The sequence below is a fragment of the Dama dama genome, chromosome 24 (assembly GCF_033118175.1).
Source record: "Dama dama isolate Ldn47 chromosome 24, ASM3311817v1, whole genome shotgun sequence".
NCBI classification, from domain to species: domain Eukaryota; kingdom Metazoa; phylum Chordata; class Mammalia; order Artiodactyla; family Cervidae; genus Dama; species Dama dama.
In genome coordinates this window covers 7,586,279-7,601,475 of record NC_083704.1, presented here as the reverse complement: position 1 = coordinate 7,601,475, position 15,197 = coordinate 7,586,279, and the positions used below count along the sequence as shown (strand labels likewise).

The following is a 15,197-nucleotide window of genomic DNA, read 5'->3' as shown; positions in this document are numbered from 1 at the left end:
TGCCCTGCACGACATGGCATGGCTCATGAGTTATGCAAGCCCTTTGCCACAACAAGGCAGTGATTCATGAAAGGGTAGGTAGGGATAGTCTTTTCCAAAAAGACTTTAGCCACAGAGGAGGCAGTAGCCTGTTAGCAAGGGACGACTTGAATCATTCATTAGGCAATATAAAATGTCTAGGAGCAGATGAACATGTCTCCCTGGGTTGTATTTTAAATGGGGTGAGTGAGACAAGCATCTTTTGTGGCCTCATTAATGTCCCTCCACCAATATTGATTCCTGTAGCCTGTCATTTTTGTCAGTAGACCAATGGTTTAATACAGGCACAGTGGTAAGAAGTGAGAATTTTAGAGTCTTTAGTAGGACTGGGTTATTTGGTTCAAACCAGAGCTTTCTTTTTTATCAAACCCAAAATTGTTGAATTTCCAATTATTTCCCATTGTTGTTTTGCCTTTTCTTAGGCCAGTTGTTGGGCTTCTCTAGCCAGTTTTTCTAATCTAACATTTGGGGAAATGTTCCTTTGGACTATGACAGAGGTTTGGCTGCCATTGGTTCTGTTAAGGGCAGCATTCCTTTCAGAAATGTCAGTGAGATTATTCCCCCTAGCTTCCAGAGAGTCATGTTTAGATTTCCCTGGAATATAAGTGGCAGGGAGAAATATTATGTTTAATAATTCCTGACCATATGGATCATTTTAAATTTGATTTCTCTGGAAGTAAGGAAGACATATTCTCCTACATCATTTCAAAAAAATGAGTTACTCTGCAAGCATGTCATCTGTCAGTATAAATATTGGCAATTTTGTCCTAGGCCAAAGTACAATTCATCCTGTTGGGCTGAAGTAGCCACAGGTAAAGATGCTGACTCAACAACATCAAAAGACATTGTAATGGTATCCCCAGCACAGTATTCACAATTGTCAAGTTGTAAATAATCACCAGTGAACTGTGAGAAGTCAACTTTACCCAAGAGATTTTCTGTAGGTCGTTTCAAGGAGCCAGGAGGTCCCTCAGCATTGAACAGTTGTAAGGGACTTTGTCACTGATGGAAGGAAGCAGAGTAGCCAAGTGAAAAGCTGCTACAATGTAAAGGAGTTATGTGAAGGTCAGGTAATGATAGGACTTTACAGGGGGTAAGGCAGCTGGATGAGAAGTGTTGGGCATGATGAGAATTCAGAAAGGCTTCTGCTTCATGAGGTACAAAAGTGGTTAAAGGGGATCTTGTAATTTTCTCAGTGGCATTCACCGAAAGGGCAGTGGCTGTAATGGGTCTAAAGCAAGGGGGATGTTCCTGTGCCACAGGGTCCAGTTGCTGACTATGACACACTATGGGTCGATGGAAGTCCTTGTGTTTTGGGGTGAGTACTACAGGGCATTACCTTCCTTTTCATATACAATGAGAAAATGAGTGTCTGATAATTGGGATGCCCAAGAGCATGTGGGTTCATCAAACTCTCTTTTAAGACCTGGAAGGCTATGCCACCTGGTTCTTCCCATAAAATTGGGTTGGTGTTATTGTTGAGAGGTTTGGCCATAAGAGAGAAATTTGGAATCCATTTTTGGTAGTCATCAACTAGCTTGAGAAACCTCGAAGCTGATACTTAGTTTTGGGTTTGGGGAAACTTAGGGCAGCATGAAGTCTATCTGGATCTGGATATAGCCCTTGTTCTGATATATGCCCTAAAAATGAAACTTGGATTTGGGCAAACTGCAATGTTTTTTGTTGGCCTTAAGCCAACAAGAAGTGTGTAGGGATGAATCCAGGGTCGGACTGGAGGGGTGGCTCAGGTGGTCTGCCCACCCCTTGGTGGTGTTGGGTGCAGGGGGCATGTGTAGGACCTTAAGGAAGTAGTATATAAACTTCAAAGGAAAAATAAAAAATCCTCAGTAACTAATTTTTGTATGCAGTTGACCCTTGAACAACACAGCTTTCAACTGCGAGAGTCCACTTAGACATGAGTTTTTTCACTAAATATGTACTCTGGTACAGAGTATGTGAGACTGGGGTTACCAAGGACCAGTTGTAAATCAAGTGTGGATTTTCAACTGCATGGAGGGTTGTACTGATCTTGGAGAGAGCAGTGGATGGTCCTGAAGGGAGATCTTAGTTTCCTGCCCAGGAATTGAACCTGGGAAACCTGGATGAAAACCAGGAATCTTAGCCACCAGACCACCAGGGGGTAGAGGCTAGAAGTAAAGTGGCCCTGGCTCTTACCCTCATTGAAAGCAAGAATTTTAAGGATACGAAAGCTGTAAAAACAAAGTTTTCATTAGAGACACGATGTATGGGAGAGCACATAGAGGAATAGTTTAAGTCAGAAGCAAGGCAGAAATTACACACCCGGAGAGAAAGGGTATGGGCATCCTCTCTGATGAGGAGGAACACAGTAAATCAGAAGCTAGGTAGAGATACACATTTGGAGAGGGGTGTCAGCATCTTGAATAGGAGGAGTGCCATAAAAGGTGATTTAAAGCCCTTATATAGGACAGTCCCTCTGGGTCTTTGTTTACCTTTGGCCAATTATCTTGTTTCTTTTTTTTTTCTTGTATTGTTTTATTTTTTCTCAAAATATTTTTTTCCCATTTAGTTTTATTAGTTGGAGGCTAATTACTTTACAATATTGTAGTGGTTTTTGTCATACATTAACATGAATCAGCCATGGATTTACATGTATTCCCCATCCCTATCCCCCCTCCCACCTCCCTCTCCACCCAATTCCTCTGGGTCTTCCCAGTGCACCAGGCCCGAGCACTTGTCTCATGTATCCAACCTGGGCTGGTGATCTGTTTCACCCCAGATAATATACATGTTTCGATGCTGTTCTCTCTAAACATCCCACCCTCGCCTTTTCCCACAGAGTCCAAAAGTTTGTTCTGTACATCTGTGTCTCTTTTTCTGTTTTGCATGTAGGGTTATTGTACCATCTTTCTAAATTCCATATATATGTGTTAGTATACTGTATGGGTCTTTATCTTTCTGGCTTACTTCACTCTGTATGATGGGCTCCAGTTTCATCCATCTCATTAGAACTGATTCAGATGAATTCTTTTTAATGGCTGAGTAATATTCCATGGTGTATATGTACCACAGCTTCCTTATCCATTTGTCTGCTGATGGGCATCTAGGTTGCTTCCATGTCCTGGCTATTATAAAGAGATGACATGATCCTCTACATAGAAAACCCTAAAGACTCTACCAGAAAATTACTAGAGCTAATCAATGAATATAGTAAAGTTTCAGGATATAAAATTAACACACAGAAACCCCTTGCATTCTTATACACTAGCAATGAGAAAACAGAAAGAGAAATTAAGGAAACAATACCATTCACCATTGCAGCAAGAAGAATAAAATACGTAGGAGTATATCTACCTAAAGAAACAAAAGACCTATACATAGAAAACTATAAAACACTGATGAAAGAAATCAAAGAGGACACAAACAGATGGAGAAATATACCGTGTTCATGGATTGGAAGAATCAATATTGTCAAAATGGCTATACTACCCAAAGCAAGCTATAGAGTCAGTGCAATCTCTATCAAGCTGCCAACGGTGTTTTTCACAGATCTAGAACAAATAATTTCAAAATTTGTATGGAAATACAAAAAACCTCGAATAGCCAAAGTAATCTTGAGAAAGAAGAATGGAACTGGAGGAATCAACCTGCCTGACTTCAGACTATACTACAAGCCACAGTCATCAAGACAGTATGGTACTGGCACAAAGGCAGAAATATAGATCAATGGAACAGAATAGAAAGCCCAGAGATAAATCCACAAACCTATGGACACCTTATCTTTGACAAAGGAGGCAAGGATATACAATGGAAAAAAGACAACCTCTTTAACAAGTGGTGCTGGGATAACTGGTCAACCACTTGTAAAAGAATGAAACTAGAACACTTTCTAACACCATACACAAAAATAAACTCAAAATGGATTAAAGATCTAAATGTAAGACCAGAGACTATAAAACTCCTAGAGGAGAACATAGGCAAAACACTCTCTGACATAAATCACAGCAAGATCCTCTGTGACCCACCTCTCAGAATATTGCAAATAAAAGCAAAACTAAACAAATGGGACCTAATTAAACTTAAAAGCTTTTGCACAGCAATCCCACTTCTGGGCATACACACTGAGGAAGCCAGATCTGAAAGGGACACGTGCACCCCAATGTTTATCTTGTTTCTTTTTCCACAACTGACCAGTCCTGGGACCCTCCTAGGACAGATGTGTGCACAAGTTTTTGCTAAAATGGATCCCACCACAGAGGACTGTGGGTACATGTCCACATTATTATGGATGGAGCCCCTCCCTTTTTGACCTCCAAGGAGCTTTCCTGTGCATGTGCAGAGAGAGGTCTTCCTTGACCTCAGGAGTGGTCATCTTATCTCTTTACTTCAGCAGAGCTCAGCTCCTGTCACTAACTTTGTCCTTGCAGTGTCTGGGTGAGAACAAAACTTCACTTTTACTCCACTTGACAAACACCAGCTGTCCAGACTAAGGGCCCATCTATCTCCAACCTCAGTAACTAAAACCCTGCATTGTTCATGGGTCAACTGTATAGGTAACATAGGAGAGGAAATAGCCCATAATATTAGGATTCTGTTAATAATAAGATTAATTGGTGGTACAATGGATGGATATACTTTATAGCAGTGATTTGTTTTTTGCTTCAAATATTTTTTATCTTTAATTTATAATATACCTTTTCTTCTAAAGATGAAAACTCTATCATGTTAATAATGTTACAAATACTTGTTTTCAAGGCAATCTTTTATTTCTACTCAGGCTCTTCAAGGTTTTGGCAATTTCTCAGATTTTTCTTGTTTTTAATGACCTTGGAAATTTAGAGAATTACTGGTTAGGATTTCCTCAATTGGGATTTGTGTGGTATTTTCTTAAGGATTAGACTGGAATGTGTTCGGGGAGGAAGATCACAGGTGTAAACTGCCATGCTCTTGTCTTATCATGGATACATACTATCAATATGACTTCACACTGTTGATGTTAATCTTGACACCTGGCTGGAGATAGTGCTTGTCAGGTCTCTCCGCTGTAAATTTACTCTTTCCTTTGTCTCTTTCTATAATATATTTCTTGAAAAAAAGTCACTACATGCACCCCAGACTTAAGGAATGGGGAGTTATATATCATCACTTTAAGGTGGAGTAAACACATAAATTATTTGTCATTTTCAAGAGATTTGTCTATTGATTCCCATTTATTTATTTATTCAGTTTTTTTTTAAGTTTTATCAGTATGGACTCATGGATAATTATTTTATACTCTAGGTTATGATCTAATAAAACTTTCAATGGCCTGAATTGTGTCTCCCTCCCAAATCCATACATTAAAGCCCTAAACCCCAATGTGATGGTATTTGGAGCTTATCATTTTGGGGAAGTTAAGTAGATTTAGATGAGGTCATGACGGTAGGGGGCATCATGATGAGATTGGTGGTCTTCTAGGAAGAGACATCAGAGACTCTGCTCCCTTTCTCTCTTTCTCTGCCATGTGAGGATACAGCAACTATCTGCAGGCCAGGGAGAGGACCCTCACTGGGGAACAGGATTAGCCAACATCTTGCTCTTAGATTTTCCAGCTTCCTTAATTGTAAGAAGTAAATTCCTATTTATTTCTGTTTAAGGCACCCAGTTTATGGAATTTTATCATGGCAGCCCAAGCTGGTTAATACACTGCTTTATTTTGTTCACACTTTTCTACATTTGGACATAGGGAGCTGGTTGACTTGTCTTTTGTATCCCTCTGACCTATCCCATCATTGTGCTTTTTATTTTTTTTAGAACAACCTTTTGGAACTATAAGATGGTCCAGGTTCATTTAGTGTATTTCTTGCCCCAGTACTACTATCAGTCATTTCTCCAATGGTCCTGATTCTTGGGAGAATGATATTAAAAACCAAGTTCTGGTGCTAAGTGCACTCATTGCTTCTGGGAGGCCATCAGTTATAGACCTTTTTTATCTGATGGAACAAGGAGCTATATGTGCATAGTAACCTATGCATGTTCAGTTCAGTTCAGTTCAGTCACTCAGTTGTGTCCAACTTTTTGCGACCCCATGAATCGCAGCACGCCAGGCCTCCCTATCCATTACCAACTCCCAGGGACTGAACCTGTAATTCCTGCATTTGCATGTGGATTCTTTACTGCTGAGCCACCAGCTCATAAAAAATAACACAGTCTGGGTGGCTTAAACAACAGAAATTTATTTGAAGTCTAGAGTCCAAGATGAAGGCATTGGCAGGTTGGTTTCTTCTGAGGCCCCTCCTTGGTTGGCAGGTGCTGTCCAGTCCCCTTGCTGCCTCTTCCCACAGGTGTTCCTCCTCACAGGCACACTCCTGCTGTCTCCTCCTCCGCTAACACAAACAGCAGTCATACTGGGTCAGAACCGCCCACACCCCCCACTACCCCCCACTCCCCCCACCCCCCACCAATGGCAGCTCTGCATCAGCTCACACAAGCCTTTTCTTTATACGTGATTACATTCTGAGGTATTGAGGATTGAGACTAAACACATAAATTTGTGGGGGAAGCAGGGAGACACAGTTCAGACCATAACAGAACATTTTGTGGCTTTCGGAAATCAGAGACTATTTTTGGGTTGCTTTTCATTGTAGTTATGAAACCCCTTTATCTTAGAGAATATTCAAGTTGGACCCCAGTAGCATAGTGATAGTTGGCAACAGAGTGGTCTTTTATTGACCTTTCTTGTTCTCTTCCAGAGAAGTGATTCTATCTTTCAGGGGGTGGTGGACAGCTTTCAGAATCTGATGGAAGCTATTCTGTCAGCTAACTTTGACTAACAATGTCAAAACTTAGTGGATTGACACAATAACCTTTTTCCCTCTTCTTGTGGTATATACTGTGTACTGTACAGGGTCAGAAACAGTCAGACACAACTTGGCAACTGAGCAACAGCAACATACTGCATGCTGGCAACCTGGGCTGATTTGAGCTGGGACTGTTGACGCGTGTTGTCTGGGCTAACCTGTGCATTGTGGTGACCTGGCTTTTCAGGGCTCCACTGATGGATGTGGTGGTGGGCATGGGTACTGAACGTCACTAGGCCACGTGATGCTCATCATGCACTTTGGCAAACCCAGGCTCAGTCACCTGCTTATGGTCATTAGGGTTTTCAAGAGCAGGAAGAGCGAGTGAGCCACAAAGACTAAGTACTTCTGTGTTCCCTCATTGCATCACTTTTCCTGGTGTCTTCTTGGCCAAAGAAAGTTACATGGTCAAGCTCAGATTCAAAGGGCACAACGTGGACTGCATCTTTTGCTGGGAGGAGAGGCACAGCCATGTTGCAAAGGGGCATCCGTGCCTCTGGCAGTGAGAGAAGTCTGTGGGCTCTGGTGAGATGAGGGAGGAGGTGCAATGATGAGAAAAATTAACTAAGCACCGTCTAAGTGTTCTCCTCCACACTGGGTAGTTATCTTTCAAGGAAAAATGAAGGCCATCTTCCAGGGAAGTACAGATGCTGGCTATTTGGAATAGAAGTGCACGGCAACAGGGAATGGAAAAGGGGTTTGAGGGGGATGGGTGGAGCACTCAGATCACCTGTTTGTTATGAAACAAATCTGCTGAGTTCTCAGTAGATAAAAACATGAGACACTCATCTGTGGGGAGCCAAAGATATTTTTGTTGTTGTTGTTGAAGAACTTTTTCCTATTATGGCATTTTTTAAATGTGAGCAGTTGATCAACTGACAACATGGGGCATTTTGTACACATAGGACCAGTAGAGCCCTGGAAATTTCAACCCCCAATCCCCCTTTGCCATTTTTAAACTCAGTATATATGAAAATAACTGAGAGATCTGGAAATCATACTTCCTCTGTAAGTACATAACGTAAGTCTTAAACCAGGAATCATTCTCCATAATCTCACATGAATAGCAACTCCCTGGTTATTCTAAACAGCCAATACTTATGGTTCAGATACCAATTTCTGAGTTTCCTTATATATTAATCCACTGTCTAACTTAACCATTAATCCCTACCCTATTAATTTAGAGGATTGAGCACAGTCCTAAGTACATACTGTGGAAATAAATCATCAAACTATTAATTTAGGGTGTGTGGGTGCTGAATGCTTTTAACATTTGTCTATAAATATGAGGGAGGAAACTTCTACTAGTTCAAAATATCTAAGGGAACTACCCTCCTGTCCATATTTTTTAAAATGTCAAACCCTTAAACCCTCACAGTTTAACTCCATTTAAAGGCTGACAGCATCCTTATCCGGGGCTTCCCTCGTGGCTCAACTGGTAAAGAACCTGCCTGCTAATGCAGGAGATGCAAGAGACAGGGGTTTAATCCTGGGTAAGGAAGTTCCCCTGGGGAAGGAAACAGCAACCCACTCCATTATTCTTGCCTGGAAAATTACATGGACAGAGGAGCCCAGTGGGCTACAGTCCATGGGGTTGCAAAAAGTTGGATACACAACTGAACAAATGCAGACACAGCATCCTTATTCAGACTAGAAATGCAATTTCAGAAGAGATGAGCATGGTGGATGTTGGCATTTTCTGCAACGTATTTAAATATAGTCTTGCCTTAGACTTTATAAGCTACCACTGAATAGCAAAGGGATGGTGCTGTGTCAGTTTTGCTCATAAAATATCATCATAGAATCTCAGTGGCATTCCACAATAGGCATTTGCTGTCAGACTCCCAGGTCTGTGGGTCTCCTGGGCTGGGTCTCCTTCAGGCTGCAGGTTTATGTGTGCAGATCTGCTCCATGTGTCTTGTGCTGGGCTTCGGCCAGATGGGCAGCAGCTACCTGGGATTAGGTCTTTTGGACAGGAGCTCCTGGAGAGACAAATGGAAGCACTGAGGCCCTGATCTGGTGCCATGCCACTTCCACACTCCACTGGCAGGGCAAGACAGCACCACCAGGAGCAAAGCCAGGGGTGGGTAACAAATGCTGTCCACTGAGACGAAAGGGTGCGATATTCAGAATTTCCAGAATAGTGAGAACTGGAGCCAATCATTCTGTCTACCAATGAGAGGTGTTTGTTTCTAAAGAAGGACATTTAATAGGAGTTGTTTATGTGATTTATTGCTTAGAATTGCTTGGTTGTGCTTCTTGATTCACCCAAGTCTAAGAGAATTCAAAGATATGTTTAAATATGTTTACTTGGAATAGTAATCAAGAGTTTCCTTTCTTTTTCTTCCATCTCCAATTATGGCTTGAAAATTTAACTTTCTCCCGTGCCGACTTCTCCCTTTTCATCGTGCATTGACATCCTGGTTTCACTTCAGCCCAGAGGTGCTGAAGAGCGAGCCATATGGGGAAAAGGCAGACGTGTGGGCAGCAGGATGCATCCTTTATCAGATGGCGACCCTGGATCCTCCCTTCTACAGCACCAACATGCTCTCCCTGGCCACAAAAGTAAGCAACCTTGGCAGACAAAAGGTCTCATGTTGCCAAAAACACCATTCCTTTTCTTCTTAAACAGAACCTTTGTGATTGTAGTAAAACTGCCTATTAAAAGCAGTCACTGTTTTATTAGCCACATGATCCAGTTTATTTATTTATTTTCTCCTTTCTTCTAAATCTGCATCATGTGCTATGGCACATTTCCCCCTATAATTTTCTTCAATTTATCATAGAAAAATTTAAAAATAATATATCAAACTGCTTTTGGTCTTTTATTTATACTTGTGGTTTGGACTGACCTCAAGCCAATATATTATATTATCCTACACATCATTTATTGTGAATCTGAGGTTAACTTTTACTCAGCTTGAAGAATATAATTCTGTGCTCAAGAACTGTTTAATTAATGCTGGTTTTAAAATTGTTGGGATATTTTTGTTTCTGATGAAAATGTGTGCATGAGATGATGCTTGTTACGTAACTCTTGTGTCGTGGCCAAGTATCACCATGCAAAGGCACCTGTGGCTCCTTCCATTACTCCAGCCTGTTTGTTTTGCAGATAGTGGAGGCGGTATATGAACCAGTGCCAGAAGGCATCTACTCTGAAAAGGTGATCACCACCATCAGCAGGTAATTAGTCTTACCACTTCAAACCTATAGAGATTATCAAGAACTACCTTGTATCTGTGAAAATGTACCATTAAGAGGAAGAGTTCCCAAATAATGCAAACCTAGAAAAATGTTTGGACATCATTTGTCATAGAGAGCATTTGGAAGCCACCAAGTGTCCAACAGGAAATAGTACATTCACTTGAAATAACATGTTACCATTAATCTGATTATTCAGAATGTTTCATATCAACCAGTATAGCAAGTGTGATCTGCTAAAGAGATATTTCTGCAAAGAATATATATAGATGTCCAAGGGGCACATGAAAATATGCTCAACACTGCTAATTATTAGAGAAATGCAAGTCAAAACTGCAATGAGATCGCCCCACACCAGTCAGAATGGCCATCATTAAAAAGGCTACAGACAATAAATGCTGGAGGGAGTTTGAAGAAAAGAGAACCCCCCCACACTGTTGGTGGGAATGTAAAGTGTTAGCAGCCATTACAAAGGACAGTGTGGACGTTCCTTAAAAAACTAAAAATATAGCTACCACATGTTCTGGCAATCCTACTCCTGGACTTATATCTGCAGAAAACCATAATTCAAAAGGATACATGTACCCCAGTGTTCTTTGAAGCACTATTTAAAATAGCCAAGACATAGAAGGAACCTAAATGTCCTTCAATAGATGTATGGATAAAGAAGTTGTGGTATGTATATACAATGGAATATTACTCAACCAAAAATGAATCGAATGATGCCATTTGCAACAACATGGATGACCTAGAGTTTGAAAGTGAAAGTCACTCAGTCGTGTCTGACTCTATGTGACTCCATGGACTATACACATGGAATTCTCCAGGCCACAATACTGGTGTGGGTAGCCTTTTCCTTCTCCAGGGGATCTTCCCAGTCCGGGGATTGAACCCAGGTCTCCCTCCTTGAAGGCAGATTCTTTACCAGCTGAGCTACCAGGGAAGCCCTTAGCGATTGTTATACTGAGTGAAATAAGTCAGATAAAGACAAATATCATTTGATACCACTTACATGAGAAATCTTGTTCATGCATACCATTTTATTAAAAATGGTATGCATGAACCTATTATATCAAGCAGAAATTGAGTCACAGATATAGAAAACAAATGTATGGTTACCATGGGGGAAAATGTAGAGAGATAATTAGAAGTTTGGGATTGACATATAGAGACTACTATAAATAAAATAGATAGCTAATAAGGACCTACTGTATAGCACAATAGTAATTTTTCAAAGAAAGTCACAAAGAAGTGCTCCAGCCCTCCACATAGCAGGATTTTAATGAAAGTTCTTAATCCCTGGAGAGGTTCAAAGTTCTGCCCCCACAGGGCTTGTCCCAGGTGACCCTCCCCTCAGCTTCCCCCTGCTCCCCTTGCTGCAGCCACAGGGGGCTCCTTGCTACTGCTCTTTCCTTATTCTGGTGCTCACGTCCCTCTGATGGGAGGCAGTAGCACAGGCCCTCACTTCCTCTGGGTCTCTGCATAATTAGGGCGCCTACTCTGATGCCCCCACAACCTCTCTGAATTCTCTTGTTCCCTGACCCACTTTACAGAGTTCACAGCATCCACCACCCCTAACACGTTATCCATATGCATACAGATGTGTTCCTTTCTTGTCTCTTTCTTCCCCACCAGAAGACAGAGACTTTTTCAGTTTAGTTCATAGCTGTCAAATGCCCAGAGCAATGCCTAGTACCAAACAGATCCTTAACAGTTTACTGTTGTATGAATAAATGACATTTATCTGGCTGATTGTTACTTCTGGACCATTTTATGCCCTTAAATTGGCCCAAGATTCTGCCCCATCAAGCTGAGTCAAATCCTTACTGTTATAATAAAAATCCTAAGGTCACCCCAGATGGAATCTTTATTCATCTCTCTGCCCAATTACCTGAAATCTCAATTCTATATCTACCCTCACTCTTGGCACCACCTCTGACAAAATGTAATAAACATATTATTGTGGCTGTGTGCTTTTCCCTCTGGTTTCTCTATCCAGCCACTGTTTAGCATTAATAGATTCTCCTCACATGATTGTCAGATTATATCCTGAGTCTTTCCTTGCTCAACACAATGCTACCCAATTGTACTAAGCACTGCAGGCCCAGCTGGTACTGAGTTTTCCTAACTGTGGACTCTGAGCAGACAGTTTGACTACTTTTTTTGGCATCTCCGTTTCCTCGTCTGATAAAATGGGGATCATAATGGTAACAACCTCATCAGGCTAATGTGATGACTATAACATATGCAAATCACTTAGCGTAGAGCTTGGCAGATGGTAAATCTTAAGCAATATTGGTAGCTATTATTGTTAGTGTTGTGGGAAATGAGCTGAAATCCATCTCTAAATCATCTGAATTCCACATCATACTAGAAATCCACCCTATTGCTAATGAGTCCAGACAAATATATTTAAACTGCTCACCTCCTATTCTCTGCTCTTTGTTTTCTGGAAAGTGCATTAAAAATTCAAGAAGTCTCCAGAGAGATCAAGATAAGAGTGCCACATTTATTCATTTAATTTCTCATTTTCTTAGGTATTTATGTGCCCCGAAGAATAGGAGAGGGAAGTACAGAGAAAAACTACAGAGACTTTACTCTGATTTTGTGGTGTTGGGCAAACAGGACCATAATTTGCTTCTGACAGACTCCCTGGTTATTGGTATCCATGCCTATGAAGCTGGAAGGTTAGGCTTAGGGTATCAACATTATTATGAAAAGGTCAGAATATCAATAGGTTCTAGAATTGAGTGGATTCTAATCCTCACTCTTCCACTCACCTTTACCACCCCAAGCCCCTCTTTCCTCATCTGTGATGTATGGGTAGCAATTGTGACTACTCATGGGCTTACTTTGAAGCCTAAGTAAGATAATGCTTTTAAATAAGATAAAACTTCTTAGCATAGTTCTCAGCATGTAGCAAGCCCTTAATTAAACTAGGTATGGTTATTAATAATATTATTACTTATAGAATGAAGTATATAAAAATTATGATAAATTTGTTGAAGGGTGGTAAAAGAGGCAATGAGAAATTACCAAAGAACTTGATCTGGTCGAGGGATTTGGAAAAGTTTTTCTATGAAAACAGGACACGTAACCTAAGACCTGAACTCCACTAATTCTCAAATAGTAAACATAGCAGAGAAAGCATATCATAGATTCACATCTCTGAAGGCTGTTCTGAGCAAGAGAGCTTGCTAATTTGAAGAACTGAAAGAAGTTGGGGATGCAGCATGTCAAGTAAGACAGGGAATAGCTAGCAAAAGAGCCTGGGAGATTGACAGGCCCCACAGGCCACACTGAGAGTTTTGAACTTTTATCCCCAGTATGGAGGAGAGGACTGAAGACTTACTAACAGGCTGAGACATAGTGAAAATCTCTTTAGCTCAGATCATCCTGGCCAATTTGCAGGGAGTGCACTGGAAGGAATGAGAGTGGGAAGGAGAGGCAGGTCCAGTTGTCCACTGAGAGGTGATGACCACCTTGACTGGACTGGTGGTGTTGCTGGGGAGAGAGGTGGATTGTTCCCGCTGTTGCCTGGAAGTTAAATCAACAAGTTTTAAAATACAGTCATAAAAGGATTGGAAAATACTTTGGTTAACTAGGAAAACTGAATGACATAGAGAACATGAAAACAATTGGATTTATCATGTGGAACCTCAGCAAAGGGAGCCAAAACCACAGAGTGGAAGTTCAGGGAGGGAGGGAGCAAGGTCAGTTCACCAATAGGAAGGAAATGTGTGTCAGAATTAGAGGCATCCACTGCAGAGCAAGGCTTCCCTGGTGGCTTAGCTGGTAAAAAATCTGCAATGCAGGAGACCCTGGTTCTATACCTAGGTCGGGAAGATCCCCTGGAGAAGGGCATGGCAACCCACTCCAGTATTCTTGCCTGGAGAATCCCCATGGACAGAGGAGTTTGGCAGGCTACAGTCCATGGGGTCGCAAAGAGTCAGACACCACTCAGTGACTAAGCACAGCACATAGTAGAGCAGGCTGCTGATGGGTGATGGGTTTACCATCACCAGGATGGTTAAAATGATGAATGACCACTATTTAGGGCACTCCAGGTGAAATGTTTTGAGCATACTTTTAATTCAGAACACTAAGATGCCATAACTAGTAGGAACAGACAATTTAATTTTAAAGCTGACTACAGATTTTAGTGCTGCACTCAATATGCCAGCAAATTTGGGAAACTCAGCCACAGGACTGGAAAAGGTTAGTTTTCATTCCAATCCCAAAGAAAGGTAGTTCCAAAGAATGTTCAAACTACCATACAATTGCATTCATCTCACATGCTAGCAAAGTAATGCTCAAAATTCTCCAAGCCAGGCTTCAAATGTACATGAACCATGAATTTCCAGATGTTCAAGCTGGATTTAGAAAAGGCAGAGGAACCAGAGATCAAATTGCCAACATCTGTTGGATCATCGAAAAAGCAAGAGAGTTCCAGAAAAACATCTATTTCTGCTTTATTGACTATGCCAAAGCCTTTGACTGTGTGGATCACAACAAACTGTGGAAAATTCTTCAAGAGATGGGAATACCAGACCACCTGACCTGCCTCTTGAGAAACCTGTATGCAGGTCAGGAAGCAACAGTGACATGGAACAATAGAGTGGTTCCAAATAGGGAAAGGAGTATGTCAAGGCTGTATATTGTCACCCTGCTTATTTAACTTCTATGCAGAGTACATCATGAGAAATGCTGGGCTGGAGGAAGCACAAGCTGGAACAAGATTGCCAGGAGAAATATCAATAACCTCAGATATGCAGATGACACCACCCTTATGGCAGGAAGCAAAGAAGAACTAAAGAGCCTCCTGATGAAAGTGAAAGAGGAGAATGAAAAAGTTGGCTTAAAGCTTAACTTTCAGAAAACAAAGATCATGGCATCTGGTCCCATCACTTCACGGCAAATAGATCGGGAAACCGTGGAAACAGTGACAAACTTTGCTTTCTTAGGCTCCAAAATCACTGCAGATGGTGACTGCAACCATGAAATGAAAAGACGCTTGCTCCTTGGAAGAAAAGTTATGACCAACCTAGATAGCATATTAAAAAGCAGAGACATTACTTTGCCAACAAACGTCCATCTAATCAAGGCTATGGTTTTTCCAGTGGTCATGTATGGATGTGA

The 15,197-nt window shown here is 41.3% G+C and overlaps 1 protein-coding gene across 7 annotated transcripts in view; it reads left to right on the top strand.

Moving 5' to 3' along the window:
* Positions 1-15,197, top strand: part of NEK10 (NIMA related kinase 10) — a 322,723-nt gene that overhangs the window by 169,455 nt on the left and 138,071 nt on the right. For all 7 annotated transcript variants that reach the window (XM_061127634.1, XM_061127631.1, XM_061127638.1 and 4 more), the window contains 2 exons: positions 9,293-9,422; positions 9,970-10,040. In XM_061127634.1, coding sequence (XP_060983617.1) covers positions 9,293-9,422; positions 9,970-10,040 — 201 coding nt within the window. The remainder of the gene's footprint in view (positions 1-9,292; positions 9,423-9,969; positions 10,041-15,197) is intronic.